Source organism: Argentina silus, assembly GCF_951799395.1.
Source record: "Argentina silus genome assembly, chromosome: 10".
Lineage (NCBI taxonomy): Eukaryota > Metazoa > Chordata > Actinopteri > Argentiniformes > Argentinidae > Argentina > Argentina silus.
The window spans coordinates 20,106,349-20,125,516 of NC_139664.1; the positions used below are offsets into that span (position 1 = coordinate 20,106,349).

General features: G+C 41.5%; 2 protein-coding genes across 2 annotated transcripts; one reads left to right on the top strand and one right to left on the bottom strand.

Annotated features, from left to right (window-relative positions):
- Window positions 1-399: 399 nt before the first annotated feature.
- Window positions 400-9,236, bottom strand: LOC310811340 (fucolectin-4-like; the record flags this gene model as incomplete). Its single annotated transcript, XM_083679460.1, has 6 exons — window positions 400-550; window positions 647-926; window positions 1,425-1,579; window positions 2,302-2,596; window positions 7,415-7,505; window positions 9,210-9,236. 6 exons carry the CDS (start codon window positions 9,234-9,236, stop codon window positions 400-402), a joined length of 999 nt encoding a protein of 332 aa, XP_083535586.1.
- Window positions 9,237-13,121: 3,885 nt separating this feature from the next.
- LOC310811341 (uncharacterized protein) lies at window positions 13,122-17,716 on the top strand (the record flags this gene model as incomplete). Its single annotated transcript, XM_083679461.1, has 14 exons — window positions 13,122-13,225; window positions 13,334-13,461; window positions 13,720-13,932; window positions 14,290-14,361; window positions 14,623-14,726; window positions 14,934-15,041; window positions 15,176-15,228; window positions 15,458-15,629; window positions 15,753-15,887; window positions 16,025-16,100; window positions 16,246-16,361; window positions 16,515-16,682; window positions 17,338-17,427; window positions 17,603-17,716. The coding sequence occupies 14 exons, from the start codon at window positions 13,122-13,124 to the stop codon at window positions 17,714-17,716; spliced, it is 1,653 nt and encodes a 550-aa protein (XP_083535587.1).
- Window positions 17,717-19,168: the final 1,452 nt, after the last annotated feature.

Sequence of the window (19,168 nt, forward strand, 5' to 3'; positions counted from 1 at the left end):
TTAATCATTATGTTTCTTTGCAAATTACAAAACATGCTTATGAAAAATAGGCACTGCAGCCTACGCATTTTTTTCACAGAATTCATTACCATCTGCTAATGACAGAACAACATAACATATGTACAGTCTAAAAAGTGCATTGTGGAACTTAATTTCAGAACAGTATGTACATGTACATTTTAATCAATTTATTCAACAGAATGGTATATACAGTTTGATGTGAAAATAAACTCAAATATTCATACATTTAAACATGACTTTTTTCTTTACTGCAGGTGTTACAAAATAACCTGATGCTTGACCGACTAGAGTATTCCCAAGTTATTTACGGCCGAGTTATTTAGGTATGAAATGTTCAGTAGAAAAGGTTGCTGTAGTTCTTGTAGTGTTCTGATTCAGTCAGTTCAGAGGTGATCCATACACCTCAACCTCACACAGGGTCAGGTATTCCGCTCTGCCTGGAATGACCACGTTGACGTAGCGACCCTCCATCCCGTTACACTGGAAGGTTCTGGAGAAACCTCCAGGGATGGAGGAGATCACAGCACACCTGAGGAATGGAGCAGAAACTAATTAGTGACAAAGTAACAGTAAGGTTAATATTAACTGACTTTGTTTTATAAACATAACCAACTCCTATTCCCACCTGGGATTGTTGTTGCCATTGTTTTCCAAGGATCCTCCAATGAGGATCTCAGCTCCATTTAGTCGGCTGGCAAATGCATTTCTATTGGTGATGGTGACAGAGAGCACTTTGTAGGTTTTAAGCAGGTCCAGTCGCCACCATGGGTTAAAGTCAGCGTTGGTGTGGGTGCAAGAACCGCTTTCATAAGCAATATTTTGATTCCCATCAATAGCATTGTAAGCAAACCCAATACCATGCAATGATGACTGAGTGGCTTTTCCCTGTAAAGCCATGTTCTCTCCTAGACAGAATAGTAGAGAAATACATTGTGAAATACAATACTGTACATCCAAATTGACACTTTAATTAACATTTTTATAAGTTTAGAGGGATGTAGGGATCTTTTGTGATCTATGGTCATGTGGCACCAGGTTAACGTGATGCAGTTTTGTCACACTTTTGTCACACTTTTTGTTATACTTGATGCCCCAATACTATCACAGGAATCTCTTATTTGAATTAGTAGGTCCTGTACATGGAAGAGAGGAACATTCCATGGGAACTGACATTTTTTAAGAACATTTCCTCAGGAAGTATTTTTGACATAAACACATAATTTATCGCAGTTGGGATAATAATGGCATTTCAGCTATACCCAGGACCTTAAAACCTTCAAATGTAATGGCCTCACATTTCTGCGGGATGTAACAGTGTATCCTAAGATATAAATATTGTGACAATACAATATTACATTTATACTGATAACAAATAAGACATGAATGCATTTATGAATAATTACCAGTTGGTGCAAGGTAGCCATACACCTCAACTTCACACAGTGTCAGAAGTCGTCCAGACCCAGGTAGAACCACAGACACATAACGCCCCTCATAGCCATTGTTCCACCTCAGGGTGAGCGATCTACCTGCAGGAATAGAGGAGATCACTCCAGCACTGAAAAGAGAGAGAATGAGTTATTGTGAAAGCTCAATTTTGCCAATTACTGAAATGCATGTGCCTTAAATTGTTTCATCTTTCAAAACTATGGAAAACACTAAATACACATTTTGGTGCCATGTGGGATTGCTCTCCATGGCTAAGCCCTTCATACAGACTGCTATAGTCTGTATAACAGTCTTCAGAGACATGATGAATAATTAAAAGTATGGTTGGCTCTTCAATCAACATCCATGCTATATCAGATGCTGCTACTTCCACAAACTGGACACTATCCGCTTCCAATATATAAAACATTTGGAAGTGTAAGTTGCTTTAGCAGCCGGTCTAAAGACTTAAAGGGATGGTTCAACCCAATTTCATGTTTAGGTGAAATATCACCTTACACTGAGTTATCCTCAAAGGCAAGTAGTGAAAGTTTCTCCAGTTCTCTGTTATTTACAGTAGATAACAGTAGATAACAGTAGATAACAGTAGATAACGGAGAACCAGAGAATCTTTCACTAGTGGTATATGAGGAGAACTCAGGGTAAGACGATATTTCACCTAAACATGAAAATAGGCTAAACCATCCCTTTAAAATGTGTATTGGTGTATCAACTGGAGTGCAGGTATGTGGTTGGTCACAGGAATTTGATTTTAAGGTTTGACTTTGATTAAATAGACACAATAGACACAAGACACAATTCCAAGAATATTGTGAATGTATATGATCTTACAGTGTGTTGTCAATGCCTTCATTCTGTAAAGAGTTTCCGATGCGGATCTCAGCTCCGTTCAGCCTCTCAGGACAGCAGTCACCTCTGTTGGTGACTGTGATGGAAGTGACTATGTATGTGTCCAGCAGGTCCACTCTCCACCAGGGGTTAGTCCCAGAGTCAGTGGCAGTGCATGATCCAGAATAGAAAGTTGGATTGCGGTTCCCATCAATGGCATTGTGGGCTTCACTAAAACCTGAGTATGGGTTATCAATAAGGTTTGATTGGGTAGCTTTTCCACGCAAGGCCAGATTTTCTGCAGGATGATAAATGAAATGATGTGAGTACAGAGCATGAACATGTATCAGTCCAGTTTCTTGTTTATTGTATGTGATGATGATCTATTCTTACAGATGTGCCATGAACTAATCTAGACACCAATTACCTGTAGATAATTGGGCCCAGAGTTTTTTCTGACCATAATCCACTCATTGTTACTCATCGTTACAAGTGATACTATAATTAAGGCCCAGAGTTTTTCCTGGTTCCCATAGAAGTAAGTGCATCAAGTTCTAACTAAGAACCCTGAGCAAGACTTTTTATAAGCCTTTCCCTGTTAATTCTCATTCATCGGAATAGCTGGAATAAGTGATATTAAGCGTGTGTTTACTTGGAGCATTTGCACAAATTGTCGTTCCCAGGAGAGCCAACAAGAGGAAGAGTACGACCTGTCTCATCATTCTGAAGGGGAAACAGAGAAGGATAGATAATGTACACAGGGATACAGGGCAGGCACATGGGTGGGTTAAAGTTCACACCAAAATCAAAGTTTGTCAGATGTATCCAGACCTCAAAAGTAGTCTAATGTCAAGATTAGTCCACGTCCCACACATCTTGTAATTTTGTCATTAAAGGGGCAATCTGCGATTTCCCCACCATTGTTTTTGGTAAACAGCTAAGGGATAGGGCTGGAGAAATGTGGTGGAACGAGCTTCCCATTGCTGTCAGGACTGCAGATTCACTACCTTTTCACCCCCCACTACCCCTCTGTACAGTTCCTCTACTGTTTTTTTTTTTTTTTAAATAGCATTGTGACTGCCATGGTCCTAGCATAGATTTTTGCTTATGATGACTGATGTATGATTCACTTACTTCAGGCAAATGTACTTGTAAGTTGCTTTGGATAAAAGCGTCTGCTAAATGTAAAAAATGTCATGTAAATGTAATGTACATGTAGAAATGTAACCACTCTCAAATGTATGGACAGAGCTATGGTTGCAATGACTGACCATCCATGATACTTTTAACCATGTTTTGAAGCTGTAATGTACAGTGTTTGTATACAATTAGTAAAACAAGCTTATATTTTGGGTTATGATGGGGTAAAAGTTTGAATAAATTCATGAGACATTAATAAGTTAATAAGGCTACATATAATTAATTGAAAAGTTAAAAAAAGATTGCCCCTTTAAACTCATTTTGAGGTCTGAAAACATTAGTAAAAATGTTAAGATGCTAGGGTTGAAGTCAAACAAATCTGCATTGCAGTAGCTTATTCTTATGTTTCTCTTGTGACATTGATTTGTAGAAAAGTTGTATGTTCTATAAAAATGCCAAATTTTCTTCCAACACAAGTAAAGTAGATACAAATATGGACACACATATGTCCAGGTAGTAATTGTGTAAAGAAAATTAGGAAAATCATATCTATATCAAATTTGAATATTATATATTAAACCACCAATCTGCAATGCTTAAAGGGGCAATGTGGGCAATCTTTTTTTTTTCTTGAAGAATATAACTTAATTAATAAATGCTCATGAGCTTAGTTCAACTGTCTTACCCCATCAGAAACCCAAAATAAGGCTTGTTTTACTCCATTGTTTGGAATTGTAAACAAAAGCTGTTTAGCTTCAAGGTTAAATGGTTAAAATGGTTAAAATGATCATTTTGATCTCATGGACGATCAGTCCTTGCATCCATAACTCTGTCTATGAATTTAATCTTTCTAACCCCATCCCTCAGCTGTTTACTAAAAAAAAGTATGGGGTGACTTTGTTGTTGTTTGAATTTCAGATTTCCTCTTTAAGAAATAAGAAAGAAATTGCCCCACAAAAGTGTTTTTAACAGAATAATTAGGACTCTGTTAATAATATGAAACTATAAGAACAGTTTTTATTTACAGCAAATCAAATGGTGTGTTTTGGCATGACAGCCTTATCACAGTTTAGGTTTTCTTGAGTCGTCCTTAGACTAACACACAGAGACATGGAGACGCAAATATACAGGGTTACGGCCTCACTGAACAAACACTATTCAAACATTGATTTGGACAGTTTTATGGATAGTAAAACAAAATACACCATTGTATATTATAATTATCCCAGGCAGTTTGTATTCTTTTTTTGGTTATCAATTGTTTTTTATTTTAGAAAGGAGTACAACAATGCACACAAATACAATAAGTGCAAAATAAATGTACCCCTCCTCCCTACCACTCCCTCATCCCTCGCTCCCTCCCACCCACCCAATCTCAGCTACAGCGGCCCATGCTTGGACTGTTCTTATACTGGCCCCATGTATTCTAGCTAGGCACTTTGTATTCTTATAAAGCAACAAAAACAATTAGGATTGTCATCCTCTTACCTTCACTTTCAGAGGAATACTGTAAAGTCACTGTCAATGTTGATGCAAAAGTTCTGTAAACTATGGTGAATCCCACAGAGGTATTTATACACCAGTCGTCAGGCCTTTATTGCTGTCTTGATTGATGTAAAATGTGCCACACGTGCTGTTAAATAAATAACTGAAACGTGATTCCTATTTATGGAGAGACACAGGGCTACTAGCCAATGAAAATGTGTTTATTGTACAATGATATGGAGGAGAACAACAGTAAACATTTACAAGGAAGTTTAGGCCGGACACGTGTGTCACAGAAGTTTTAGGGCCATTGAAAACAACCAACAAACAACTTTTGTCACTTAATTTCTTCACTCACCCCCCCCCCCCCCCCCACCACCCACAATGCCCTGCGTAAGTAATGGGACAGTGAAGCATTTTTTCTTCTTTTGTCTCTGTACTCCAAAAGATTGGATTTGAAAACAAACAATTACTATGCCACTATTTAGATTGTCAGCTTTTATTTAAGGGTATTTTAGTATGTGTTGTTTTTACCATTCTGAAATTACAACACTTTTTATACATAGTCCCCCAAAAGTAATGGGACAGCTTCATGTAATGTCCAAATTAAGCACTCATGTTTAGTCTTTGGTCGACAATCCTTTGCATGCAAAAACTGCCTGAAGTCTGTGACATATTGACCCCAGCAGATGCTGGGTATCTTCTCTGGTGATGCTCTGCCAAGCCTGTACTGCAGCCATCTTCAGATGTTGTTTGTTTTGAGATAGTTTGCTTAACATCTTATCACCAAGAAATTAAATGCATGCATGTTCAATTGGATTTAAATCGGAAGATTGACTTGGCCAGTCAAGAACGTTCCCCTTTTTGGCCCTGAAAAACTCCCTAGTTTCTATGGCAGTATGTTTTGGAGGCATTTGCTTGTACTCAAGCAGACAATATGTTTGTGTACACTACAATACATTCTCCTGTTGCCGTCACCAGTTACATCATCAATTAAGTTAGCCAGTTCTAGTGGCAGCTATACATGCCCAAACCATACCACCCCCTCCACCATGTTTCACAGATAAGGTGGTAAGCTGTAAATCTTGGGCAGATCCTTTTTTCTCGAAACTTGCACTCTCTTGCAATCTCTCTGCTACATAATAATATTCGTCTTATCTGTCCACATGATCATTTTCCAGACCTCTGCAGGTTTTGCAGGTACTTTTTAGCAAACTGTAACCTGACCATCCTTTTTGAGGATAACTAGTGGTTTGCACATTGCAGTCAAGCCTCTGTAGTTCGGCTGGTGATGTATTCTGCAGATGGTAGTCTCTGATACATTCACACGTACCTTCTGGAGAGTGTTCCTGATCTGTGTGACAGTTTTTTTTTTTAATTTTCTTCGGTCAACCATTGTAAAAGTTTTCCTTGGCCGACCAGCTCATTTGCAATAACTCTCTTTTTAATAATGTTCCAAACTGTTGATTTTGGGAAGCCTAAGGTTTTTGCTATGTTTATGATTGTTTCTTTTCCTGATTTTACGGCCTAATAATGACATTATTAGACACCAATAGCAGACTCCAAAGGCAAATGCAAAGCCTAGAATCAACACTAGACACTAACAGCTCTCTTATGCCTGCAAAATGATGTGATGGCACGTACGGCACTGTATGTGTCCGGTATGTCTACTCTCCACTAGGGGCAAGTCTCTATTGGTGACAGTAATGGAGGTGACTGTGTATGTGAGGTCTACTCTCCACCAAGGTAAGTCTGAAAGTCGGTGGTAGCGCAGGAGTCAGGATTTGTATCAATGGCATTGTGGGCATCAGTATAACCTGAGCTTGGGTTGTTGTTGAGGTTTGACTGGGTACCATTTCCAGGGAAGGCCAAATTTAATACAATTGTGTCAAAACAACATGCTGTACATGTCTTATCAGTCCAGTCCAGTTCCTTGTTCCTGGTTTGAGTTAATGATCATCTATTCTATTACAGCTGTGTTGTAAATGAAACAGGACGCCAGTAATCATAGCTGCCAGTCCTTATAGTGAGAGGCTTTTCTAAAGGACAATCATCTAAAGGACATCATATAGCCCTAACCCTTTCCTCAATAAAATTAGTCTGTTTACTTGGAATGATGGTGTCATGAATCAGAGACCGAACCCAAATGCAAACTAGGGACAAGCAGGTAAGTGTAAAGCAAGTAGATTTAATAAGACAGGTAAAATAGAAAGGAACAGGTGGGGCAAGCAGGTAGTCAGACAGGCAGGGGTCAGGCAGGAAGACAGGTAGTCAGACAGGCAGGGGTCGGGCAGGAAGACAGGTGGTCAGGCAGGCAGATGGGTAGTCAGACAGGCAGGGGTCGAGCAGGCAGACGGGTAGTCAGACAGGCAGGGTACTGGAGCTGGAAGCGTGGCACAAAGACAAAACCATGAATGGCAACGATCCAGCGTTGACTAGCAGCAACAGTAGGAGTGTCAATTACTCGATTGCCGACAGGTGTGCTAGTCACCGCCAGCAGAGATCATGGAGGCGGAGTCGTGACAGATGGTGCTGATTAGCGTTCCCACAAAAGCCAACAAGAGAAAGAATGTCTCATCATTCTGGAGGAGAAACACAACAAGTCAAAGAATATTAAAAGAAACTGTGTTAAAGGCATACATATGTAGATGTAGTTGTTAAAACAAGATGCTCAGGCACATGGCAGAGTGCAATCAAACTTGCATTTCACTCAAATGTTTTTTCTGTGTAGTCAAATAGAATTGCAGAATAACTGTGAATGTACTGTAAATAGTAAATAGAAAATATGATACTCCATGTGCCCAGTTTCAATGCCTGTGATGCACCAAATTTGGAAGCCAAACTAAAAGTTTAAAGATTATATGCAAATGTGGGTGTTGGATCTGATAGATGTTTTCCAGAATCATTAATTGTCTGTGCTATAAAATACCCATTTGATGAAGTGCAGCATTGCTTGACGATTTTATCCATGTATTTGCTTATTATTTTTAAGTGTCTGTATTTTAGTTTATCATTTAAATGAATTCATTACTGAATATTAAACCCTCAGGTGTACATAGTGCATAAATGCCTATCTGATCATCCTGTAATAAAGCATAGGCTGCATTAGAAGAAACCTAGAAAATAATATGCAAACAGGTTTGAATTACTGTACTCAGGTACCTTGTATTTTTTTTAAAAGTAACATTGTTGTGTCCTCTCAGAAGAATATTCACAGTAGATGCTGATGTAAATGAGAATAATAAAAGTGAATTATAAAGAAATAAAGTGAATCTCATAGGTATTATATACTAGTCACCAAGTTTGAGCATGTTTGTCAATGTTATCCACTTTCTCTGTTGTCAATCTCCCGACAAAATAGTCATGATTCATAGAGATCACAACTTCAACACTTGATGGACTTTTAGATAAGATCAGACATTAACAACCGGTAAAAAAAACAAGATAAAAAACATGTGTCTTGGAGGCACTCCAGGAGGAAACAATATATTCAAGGTCATGTTAGTGAGACTGAGGACAAGCTTCGAGCAAAGATCCTAATAGAAACCAAGTTGATGGACAGGCCGTTTTTCCAATGGGAGCTGCTGCCACACATGGGTCTAGCCACGGCCTGGCTCATCATTGACAATTCATCAAGTTCCCAAAGCCAAGCTGCTTATCTGCCAGTCAGGCACGTGAAAACTGATCCCCTCATGAATATTTATGCAGTATGTAGAAGGTTGCACCGGGGCTATCTGAAGTGTTCATGAACAACAAGCCTGCAATTGACAATGTCAATCTAGGTTGTCAATCTAGGTTAGTGGACTTTATTGGTATGGTTAGTCTGTCTCATCTTCACCCAGTGTCTGCCACCGCAACATTCTCTCCTTACGATATTTGGTAAGGAGAGGAAGCTCCCGAGTGACAATATGAATTGTCATTCTCTTCTACAGTGGTGCGGAGTGATTACAGTACTCATGCCAACAATAACACTAACATGTATTTAAAGTGTTTGTTAGACTAATGTTGGATGCCATTTTAGGTCAGGACTGTATTTTAATAGGTCAATAGTGTTTTTTGTATGCATTTCTATGAAGAATTATGCTTTTTATTGGGTTGGCTAGCTGATTCTTATTTCTTGTACGTAGTATGTCTTGTCTGTTGCTGTATGTCATTGAATGTTGTTTGTTTCACCATTGACCGCATTGGAAATAACTTTTTTAGAAATGCTTTCATGTGCTATCCTCTGGAAGGAGATAAATGACAATCAACTGTCTACAACTTAATAGCAGCACTGAAGCCCTCACCTGGTCCAACATAACCCACCACTCCATCGATGGTAAAAACATCTAGTCTCCAACCCTGGCATAACGTTTGACTCCCTGGTGTCTGACATCCACATAAAAAACATCTGTAAAGCAGGGGAGGCTGGTGTAGGTAGAAATCGGAGGATGTGCTCATTTGTAATGCATGGAATGGAATGAATGCTGCCTTGTTTCTTCAAGTCTGGATTACTGTAATCTTTAAAGGTATCCCGAGCAAGAGTTAGCAGAAGCTCCAATACATCCAGAACATGCTCAACATCTCAAAACCAGCACAGCCTAACTTGAAGAACCCAGATAAATCCACCCTGCTAGACATCATTCTAAGGCCTTATAAATATATAGCCAGCTGTGTTTTTGCAAATGACACCACTGTCCGATAGCCTGTATTAGAGCTGAAAGAGAAGAAAATCTGCTCCACGCTTCCTTACAAAAATGAATTATAAATTTTAGCGAGCAAGGTTTTTTTACATGATCTTTATTGGTCGAATCTTTCCCTTATCAGCTGCATACTTGACCCCAGATTTGGCTCATTTCTCATCTATATTTACATCTCTGACAGATAAACCCCTTTACACACCTTAGAATTAAGAATAGAACTAATGTCTTGGTATTCCAAATCTCAGATCTCTTTTATTTAAATCTCCTTTTGTTGAGAAACCAGGCCTGGGCCAAAGATAGAAAAATAGACTTGGTAACTGATTGGCAGATATTCAGACAATTGATAAACAGTTGCACCTCATCAATTAAGAAAGCTTAATCAAGCTACTTCCTAAGTGCTATCTCAGATTCTGCTGGTGATCCTACAAAGTTTTGGAAAACAATTAAAGCCCTGAAGTGTGGAAATTCCTCTTCATCCCGACCTAAAGAACTTTCGTCAGAGTCTGGCCTCATTACAGAGATAATTGAGAGCAGTAATGCCTTTAACCAGCATTTTATCTCAGCATGGTTTTTATTTGAGAGAAATGGTGGTTTGGCTGACCCTGGTCAGACGGTCGACTGCGCTCCCATCTCCCAGCCCCCAGTTGGCTCCATGGGAGATCAGTCAACTACTAGTGAATCTTTGTTTTCATTTGAACAATTTTCTACTTCTGATGTACTAGATGCCCTGCTTAAAATTGACCTTAATATATTGTAAAATTATAACAATATAATAATATTTTGTTTTTTACTGTGCATCTTGTAATAGTTGTAATGTACTTTGAATGTGCTTTAAGTGTCGGCCCACAGTACATCTACCTTGACTTTTAGATCGTGCCAAGGGCATATGTCTGCCACTGGCTCCATGCCTGCTTGTCTTAACATGAGGTTCCCGCGAGCAAAAACGGTCATCCTGAAAAAGTGAATTAGCTTTAGAAATAGAAAAGATTATTTCGTTTTGGGAGTAACAATGACACATGGAATTATTCCAAGGGACACAGACCTTATTGGTTAAGCATATTGGTTATTTCGAATTGTGGGGAATTAGAAGAAATGAAATTATCCAAAGGCACAAGGACCCAGCACCATAGGGCTACTTAAACCCTCAGGCATAAATTAATGTCATTTATCAATATGGAGCACCTCTCTGTTGCTGATGTGTTTGGTGGAGTGCGTAACACACTGGACATGCAATGATATTAGGCTATTCTTGATTGGTGAGACGCAATTGTTGGGGAATTGGAGCATATAGGCTGTTGGGCCCGTTAGCCTGGCAGGTACAGTATAGACTATTGTATAGAGACAGAAGTCGGCCAATGATGCAGGATCAATAACTTTTAGTGGGCTAGCTTATTTACATAAACGAATTTAGCAGTAGCAGATGGCTTTAGCCTACATTTTTTCCAGTCTTCCGCGGACAGCATTCAGACTAAAGCCATACAGCGGAGACATATAGGACACACAATAAAAAAAACACTCCATATGTAGCCACAGGAAGATTTGGCCATTTACCATTCCTGTTAAAAGGGATGACAATGAGCAGCCCATGCGTAAAACAATAATCTAAAAGCTTCCTAATGAGGCTTGGGCAATTGTGCGCAATTGGCCGTTTCAGTAAAAACATTCCTGTTTGAACATAGGTGTTCATTACGCGCAAACTGTCCCGGTGATGAGTCTGCTGGGTTCGTAGCTACGAACTACGCTTATGCTTGTGTTACGCTTACGCTTATGCTTGTGTCCAGGAATAGGTCTAAGGGTGTTAGAATTGTCCCATAATTTATGTATTCTATTTTCAAGCATTGTATGTGCCCCTCACTTCTGGCCAAGTAGCAACCTGTCAAATACACATCGCAGACATAACACCAGATACTAGGGAAGGACTAGGACCTGTAGCATCCGAGGCCAAATTCCATGGCTAGTTTATATAGTTTCTCTGGGAGATGAGTCCCAGAGAGAGAGAGAGACATAGCCTGAAACATTATTTCTTTGTAACATCGAATAAAGTACCCTCTCCAAAAGACGTCAACCTTCAGATCTCTTTATTTCATCTCATTGCAAACCTGAAAACTACTGTGTTGCTGCCGAAGAATTTACACATATATCAGGGCCAAACTAGACCAACGTCCTTACGGCACAGCAACGTCTCCGCACCGTGAGCCGCAGTTGAATAACTCAAGGTGATCTACGAGACATGCTAGACAGCATGCGAAAGCAGCACTTCTATTTCTATCACTTCTAGTCTATTTTCCTCGGCAGAGAGAGCGTTGCAGAGGCGTAGATGCAGAGAAATAAGCACCTAATATCAAATATAAATTCACAACTAATCTCAATAATCCTAAAACTAAGTAGGACAATTGCAATCTAAGTAGGACAATTACATACTTTTGTTTTGGCCAACCACCCTGTTTTAGACAGTTGTTTATGTTTGCGTTTACATTAAATCTTTCGTCTTTCAAACGAATGTATATGTACAGGGCTAAAGGAATGGCGCATGCCGTGTGGTTACATCGAATCTATTTCACTCACTTTGTGTGCAGACTATTGAAACAACATAAAACCCCTTTATGATACGTTTGAAAGTACGGTTTTAATGGAAATTGTAAATCGTTTTGGAATTAAACTCTCTTCAAGCCTATATTTTTCCCAAAACCTTTGTATTAAGCTACATTAAGTCAAATACGCGCATACACACACACACACACACACACACACACACACACACACACACACACACACACACACACACACACACACACAAACAACTTCTACATCAAGAACACGCAATCAAACCATCAATTGAGTCTTGGAGACTGACGCGCTGAAAGACGATTATGACGCATTAAGTTACACCGTCCCAAAAAAGAGGCCTGAGCACAAAATTAATTCATTATGGACAAACTCCTCCCATCGACGACATCGTTTACGACCATACGCTCTTTTAGTTAGTAAGTAGTAGGTAGTAATTAATAGTAATTAATAATTTTTCGACCTCAAATATATTTTCCGCTAAACCTGCAGACTGAGTGTTAGGTAAGTTGATTTGATTAACCAACTTTATCTAGGTTAGTCTCACTAAGATAAAATCTCTTTTTCAACAAAGACCTGGTCCAAGACAGACAATCTGTTTCAGACAAATCATCAACATCATAAAACAAACTACAGACACAGACACACATACATTACAAACAAACAACCGTTTGTGTGTCCCAGATTGGACCAGTAGCTAAGCTTACCCCAGCATTATATTTGAGGAAACATTTTGATGAGCAGAAACATGTGGTTGGATTTATAAACCAATTGCTTACTTCAGTGAATGTCTTCAAGGTGATTTATTTTGACTTACCACAACTAACTAACTTTTCACCCCCAAGTGGCTGGGGGCACAAACAGTGTGTGGAATCAACACTTGACCCTGTGTTTCTCATTCTCTCTCTTGGTGCCCCCCACTACCTCTCTCTCTCTCTCCCTCTCTCAGTCATGTCGCGGCGTAGTGCCCGCCTGGCATCAGGTGGGTACTACCAGTCTGATGATGACTCCAACAGCAGCACTGCGAGTGTTTCTTACAAAGAGAACTCTGTGAAGTAAGTGTGTGGTCTTTGATAGAGAAGCATTAAGCAAAGTGTTCAACACTGACTTAATTGTAAACCAATAGAAATTCACTCCTCCCCACCCCCCCTTCTCTCTCTCAGGGTTTTCAACAAGAGGCGTACAGGAGGGCGCAAAACAGCTTCCTCTCGTGCCTCCAGCCGTGCCACCAGCACAGCCAGCACCCACCCACACGCAGTTGAGGAGCCAATCAATGCCGAGGACTATCCTGGTACTGATGACATCACGTCTGCACCAGGGGAGGCTGGTGGAGGTAGAAATGGGAGGACAGGCTCATTGTAATGCATGGAATGGAATAAGGAATAGTATCAAACATGTGTGTTCATACCACTCCTCGTATCATTCCATACATTACAATGAGCCTGTCCTTCGATGTCTACCTCCACCAGGCTCCACTGCTCTGCACTCACTAATGACACAGATTGAAAAAGGTGCATAATGCCTCTCTCTCCCCCTTCCTATCTCTCAGGCATGGCCCATGCTCTGAGGGCAGTGAAGAGGAGGCAGACGTTCAGGCCTCCTCCCAGTATGGCTCCAGCTCCTGTCTCATTCCTGACCCCAGCTTTGACCCCAACTCTGGCCCAGGCCCCCAGTCTGAGCCTGCTTTCTCCTGCCTTAAGCACCTCAGGCTACTCCTCCTCAGATGGAGCCAGTACCACGACAACCACCTCCACCTGCTATAGTCAGTACAGTGTGTGTGTGTGTGTGGTATGTGTGTGTGTGTGTGTGTGTGTGTGTGTGTGTGTGTGTGTGTGTGTGTGTGTGTGTGTGTGTGTGTGTGTGTGTGTGTGTGTGTGTGATTCTGGTTAGAAGCAAACTCAATAATTAGAGGTCAGAAATACAGAGGAACTTACAATGTTTTGTACTTCCTCCTTTTTAGGCTCTGGTCCATCGCCTCCTCCTGCACCAGGTAAATAAGAGAGTATGTGTGTGTGTGTGTGTGTGTGTGTGTGTGTGTGCATGTTTTCTCCCTCCTTTGAGGTTCTTAGTGTGCATTATCTTAGATTAGCTTCAACCCATTCTTCTCTCTCCCCTGTAGCTCGTCCATTGTTCACCGATGGTGTGAGGAAGGCCATACTGCAAGTCCTCCTCCTCCTCCTCTTTACCCTCGGTTAGTGTGACATCACACCCTTTACATTCTGGAATCACATGTCCGAACTGTATTGAACTCACTCTTATACCCCGAGGCACTTGTGTAGATATGGAAGGATTGAATAGGTATTAAGCAAGATTGTGAAAATTCCACCAAGTCTTTGAGAGGGTCAAGGAGCTACCACCATATTGCTTAACCTATCCAATCCTCTGAGATTGAGTGTGTAGGTTGAAGGGGTTGTTTCTGAACAGAGCCTGTGTATCTCTCCCTGTTCTCCAGGTTTTTGGTACTTGTTCCCTATGTTGACCCTCTTGGCTCAGAACCTCGCTATGACCCAATCTGTCCCACACACACCTCTCACCCCCCTGGCTCCCAGGGCTATGGTAAGACATGGCTATAGCCTATCACTGTACAAGGGCCAAGAGTTTTACCTGGTCCAGGTCATGTGATCAGGGAAACCCCCTGGCTAGACTTGATAAAATAGGGTGGATTGTGCTTTTTAACACCCCCCTCTATCTTCTCTTGCATAATATATGATATGTGTGTTCCTTGCAATGGAGGCTTGTTAAAACCCTAAACTTTCTTGACAGGATGGAACTGCTGTCCTTAACTCTGCTTTGGAAGCTAAGATGGAAACGATACTGAAAGAGATGGAACTACTGAAGCAAATGGAACACCAGCAGAAACTGGTTTCTGAGGTGAAAGGCCTGCACATGTCCATTCTCTCTGTCCTTGTCCACTCTCTGTGTCTGTATTCTTAGTTTTGAGCCAACAGAAAGTGTGTGTTGAGGGCTGTGACACGCGTATTCAGTCTGTTTGTCTCCTCTCACAGACGGTACAGAGATTACAGACAGATGTCAAGGAGGTCAGAGTCAGAGTGGAGAGGTCAGTGTGTCTGATACTAAGCATGGTTGATGTATGTTTGTGTGTGTGTGTGTGTGTGTGTGTGTGTGTGTGTGTGTGTGTGTGTGTGTGTGTGTGTGTGTGTGCGTGCGTGCGTGTGTGTGTGTGTGTGTGCAGAGAGCTAGACAACTGTCCACAAAACACACAGAAGACAAATCTCTGTCTCTCACAAAATGGACAATAAAGTTGACTTGTATGATATTGTGTGTAGAGTGGACTCAGAACAGCAGGTGCGTCTGTACCAGGAGGTGACAGATCTGAGAGCAGAACAAGCCAGCGCCCAATCAGTCACTACAAGGCTGAACCATGAGATGAGCGGCCTGAAGAGAGTGACCACCAGGCTCAGACAGAGGGTGGAGACCCAGGAGGTCCAGAGCGCCATGGTAACGCCAGCACATCTCCTCTGGTTTCCTATAGTGGCAGCAACTATTGGATGACAATAAAGTTGTCTAAATCTGAATCTGAATCTGAACCTGAACCTGAGTCTGAACTTGTGTTTCCTGTAGCTGCAGCAGGACCTGTCCTCTGTGCAGATGACCCCTCCTGAGCCCTGCCCCACAGCCTCGCCCCCTGTCAACACTGGACTCACCCAAGAACTCAGAGAAGCCATGGAGAAATGGTTTACTGACAGAGCGGCCCAGGTAAGAGGAGCAACCTGCCCCTCGACACTGATCTAACATAGCTGCAAGAGATGGAAGAGTGTAACTGTGTGTGTGTGTGTGTGTGTGTGTGTGTGCGTGTGTGCATGTGTGCGTGTGTGCGTGTGTGTGTGAAGCAGGATATGAAAAAGGATGGTCAGGGTTGCAGCCCCCCTATGGCAGACAAAATGCCTGACTTTGCCTTAGAATCCCAAGGTTGGTGACATCATCAATGCTCCTCATCATTTGTTGTATCTGGATAGAGTGGTAAACCCTTTGTAAATACTGAATGTGCTGAGACCTGTGTGTGTGTGTGTGTGTGTGTGTGTGTGTGTGTGTGTGTGTGTGTGTGTACCTGTAGGTGCCAGTGTGGTAAACTCAAGGTGTTCGGAGACATACCGCACCCGGTCAGCATGTCTGACATTGTTTGGGTTTCCCTTGTGGTATCCATCAGAGAGCCCACGGACAGTCATCCAGGTAGCACTACCTAGCTCTCTCTCTCTCTCTCTCTCTCTCTCTCTCTCTCTCTCTCGTCCTCTCTGTTTTTCCATCCATGACCAATTCTAATCCATTCCACTCCTCTCTCCCTCCATCCACACACCCGTTGACCTCTCCTCCTCCCAGGGTAACCCAGTCTTACTTCCTGGTAAGTGCTGGGCATTCCAGGGATCGCAGGGTACGATGGCCGTCTCCCTGTCCCACCCCATCAAGGTCACCCATGTGACTCTGGACCACCTGCCTCGCTGTAACTCCCCTAATGGTCAAATCCACAGCGCCCCCAAGGACTTCCATGTCTATGTGAGTCCCCTTTGACCTATGACCTGTCCCCTGACCACTTAACCCATAACCTGTAGAATGAATATCATTTAATTTAAAGTGTGACATTATCCACAGAGACGTACATCGTAGAAGTAGAAGTGTGCTGCTAATCTTAGACCCCATTTACACCTTTCATTAACATGCGTCCTGTGATCAGGTCACATATGATGACATATGATCTGGCCAGCTCGCATTAGCAATGCACCATTTATCCGACTTCCGTGTCTGCATTGTGATCGGATTTGGTTTACATGTCCCTTCACTTGGCTCACGGTCACGTGTCTAATTGAAGTTTAACAGAATGTGGTTAACAGTCGCTGTGTCCAGATTCCATTTACACTTGTCTGCAATGTGGACACAATGCCAGCTCGTCCGCATCTGGAGATGGTTTCACAGATCCCGATCGCCATGTGTCATTTACACACACCTTTTCATGTGGACGCAATCTGGATGTGGACCATATCTGGATACAGGATGCATGGTGTAAATGGGGTCATCAATGTGACCCCATTTATGACCCTATTGAGAATCCATTCCCCCTTCAGAAACAGAATGACTTCCTCTCTCTCTCTCTGTCTCTCTCTCTCTGTCTCTCTCTGTCTCTCTCTCTCTCTCTCTCTCTCTCTCTTTCCAGGGTATGTCTACTGACACTGAGGAAGGAACTCTACTTGGGAAGTTCACTTATGACCAGGATGGAGAGCCCACCCAGACCTTCAAACTGCCCGTGAGTCTGACTCACTATTAGAAAGTTAGATAGACTACATTGTTAGTTAGACTACTCCACTAAGGTACACCAATGTCCTCACACAGATACAAGTAGAAATTGGATTGAACTTAAACACTTAGTCTTACTCTCTCTCATACATTTTGTCTTGCCCCTCTCTCTCTCCAAATCCTAGAATCCTTCCGATTCTGTGTTTCGCTTCGTCGAGCTGCGTATCATCAGCAACTGGGGCCAGCCGAAGTACACCTGCCTGTACCGGTTCCGTGTACATGGACACATTGCCGTGTGACATGGACACGCCCAAACCAACCAGAGTCTTAGTTTTCATACCCCTGCTTATTTGCATTTCTGCAATATGTAGCAAGATTGATTTCTGGTCAAAATAAAAAATATATAAAAATTCGAAAAATAACTTATTTTTATTTGATGCCATTCAGTGTGATGCTGGCCACTGGGAGGGTCAGCTGCCAATCAGGACCCACTACAGCAAGAGTGGCCTGGTTTGACCCTTTGACCTTCACTCCAACCACCCCAGCAAACCTATAAGAATGTTGACAAGACTCAATAATATGGTGTATTTCTAGTTACATTCTGAAATGTATCGGTATTGGAGGAATCAATACAGATACAATACAGATTGTCCCTTCGACCTTCCAGTTTTGGTGACCTTCCAGTTTTTTGTCATTGCTGTGACAGGAAAGTTTGCTCTCGCAGCCAACTTCACCACTGTCTACATGTGTACAGCTGAACTGTATCCTACTGTTGTAAGGTTAGTAGGGTGTCCACTTCTAAACATGTATTTGACTTGAATATATAGTGTATACCTGGGTCAAATACTTGAAAGCATTTGAAGTGTTCAATTGTGTTAATAGTACCAGGCCAGTGGAGGCTGGTGGGGATAGAAATCTCATGGGCTCATTGTAATACATGGAATGGAATGAGGAATGGTATCAAACACACTTGTAAGCAAGTTATGAACCAGCTGTCATGCTTGATGGTACTTAGTACCTATTATGGAAAACAGTGGATGCTGTCTGCGTCTTGCTCTCAACCCTCAAAAGAATGATGAGCCACAGGTTTCAATGGGAAAAGGAAAGATAGACATGTGCTTGTTGTTGAATAGAAAATGCCCCAAAATGAAGCTGGAAATGCTGAAATGTATTATTCTTTATTTCAATATGATGCCAAAAAGGTGCTAAATCTCAGAATTGCAAAAAATGATCAAGTGCACAAAAAAATGATCAAGTGCAATAATAATTCACTCAAACACATTTTTGGAATCCTGCCAAATAATGCTGCAACATTGTTGCACTTCCAACTATGCTGCTACATTATTGCACTTCCAGCCACGTGCCCAACCAAGAGTCCTTTACCTGTTATGAACAGCAGAGGGCGCCAAGTACCTTGTTAATGGGAGGAATGATATTCCTGGGCCTCGAGAAACTACCCTCCAATACCATAGTTCCCATCATATGTTTTAATGAGGTGTTCTTCACTTGTCAAGAGCGCAAGTTTAAACTGTTAACGCATTTGCAATGTGGTGAACTGTTGTGTGTAGCCTAGAGTTAGTTATGAATATGGCTGTGTGTAGCAGTCTACCACGAAAACCACGAAAACCATAGGAGTAATTTCGGTGACAATTCAAACTAACTCTAGGCTACACACAACAGCAGACATCATTATACCATATATATAGCAGATATCATTATACCATACTTTATGATCCAGAAACTGTACAATA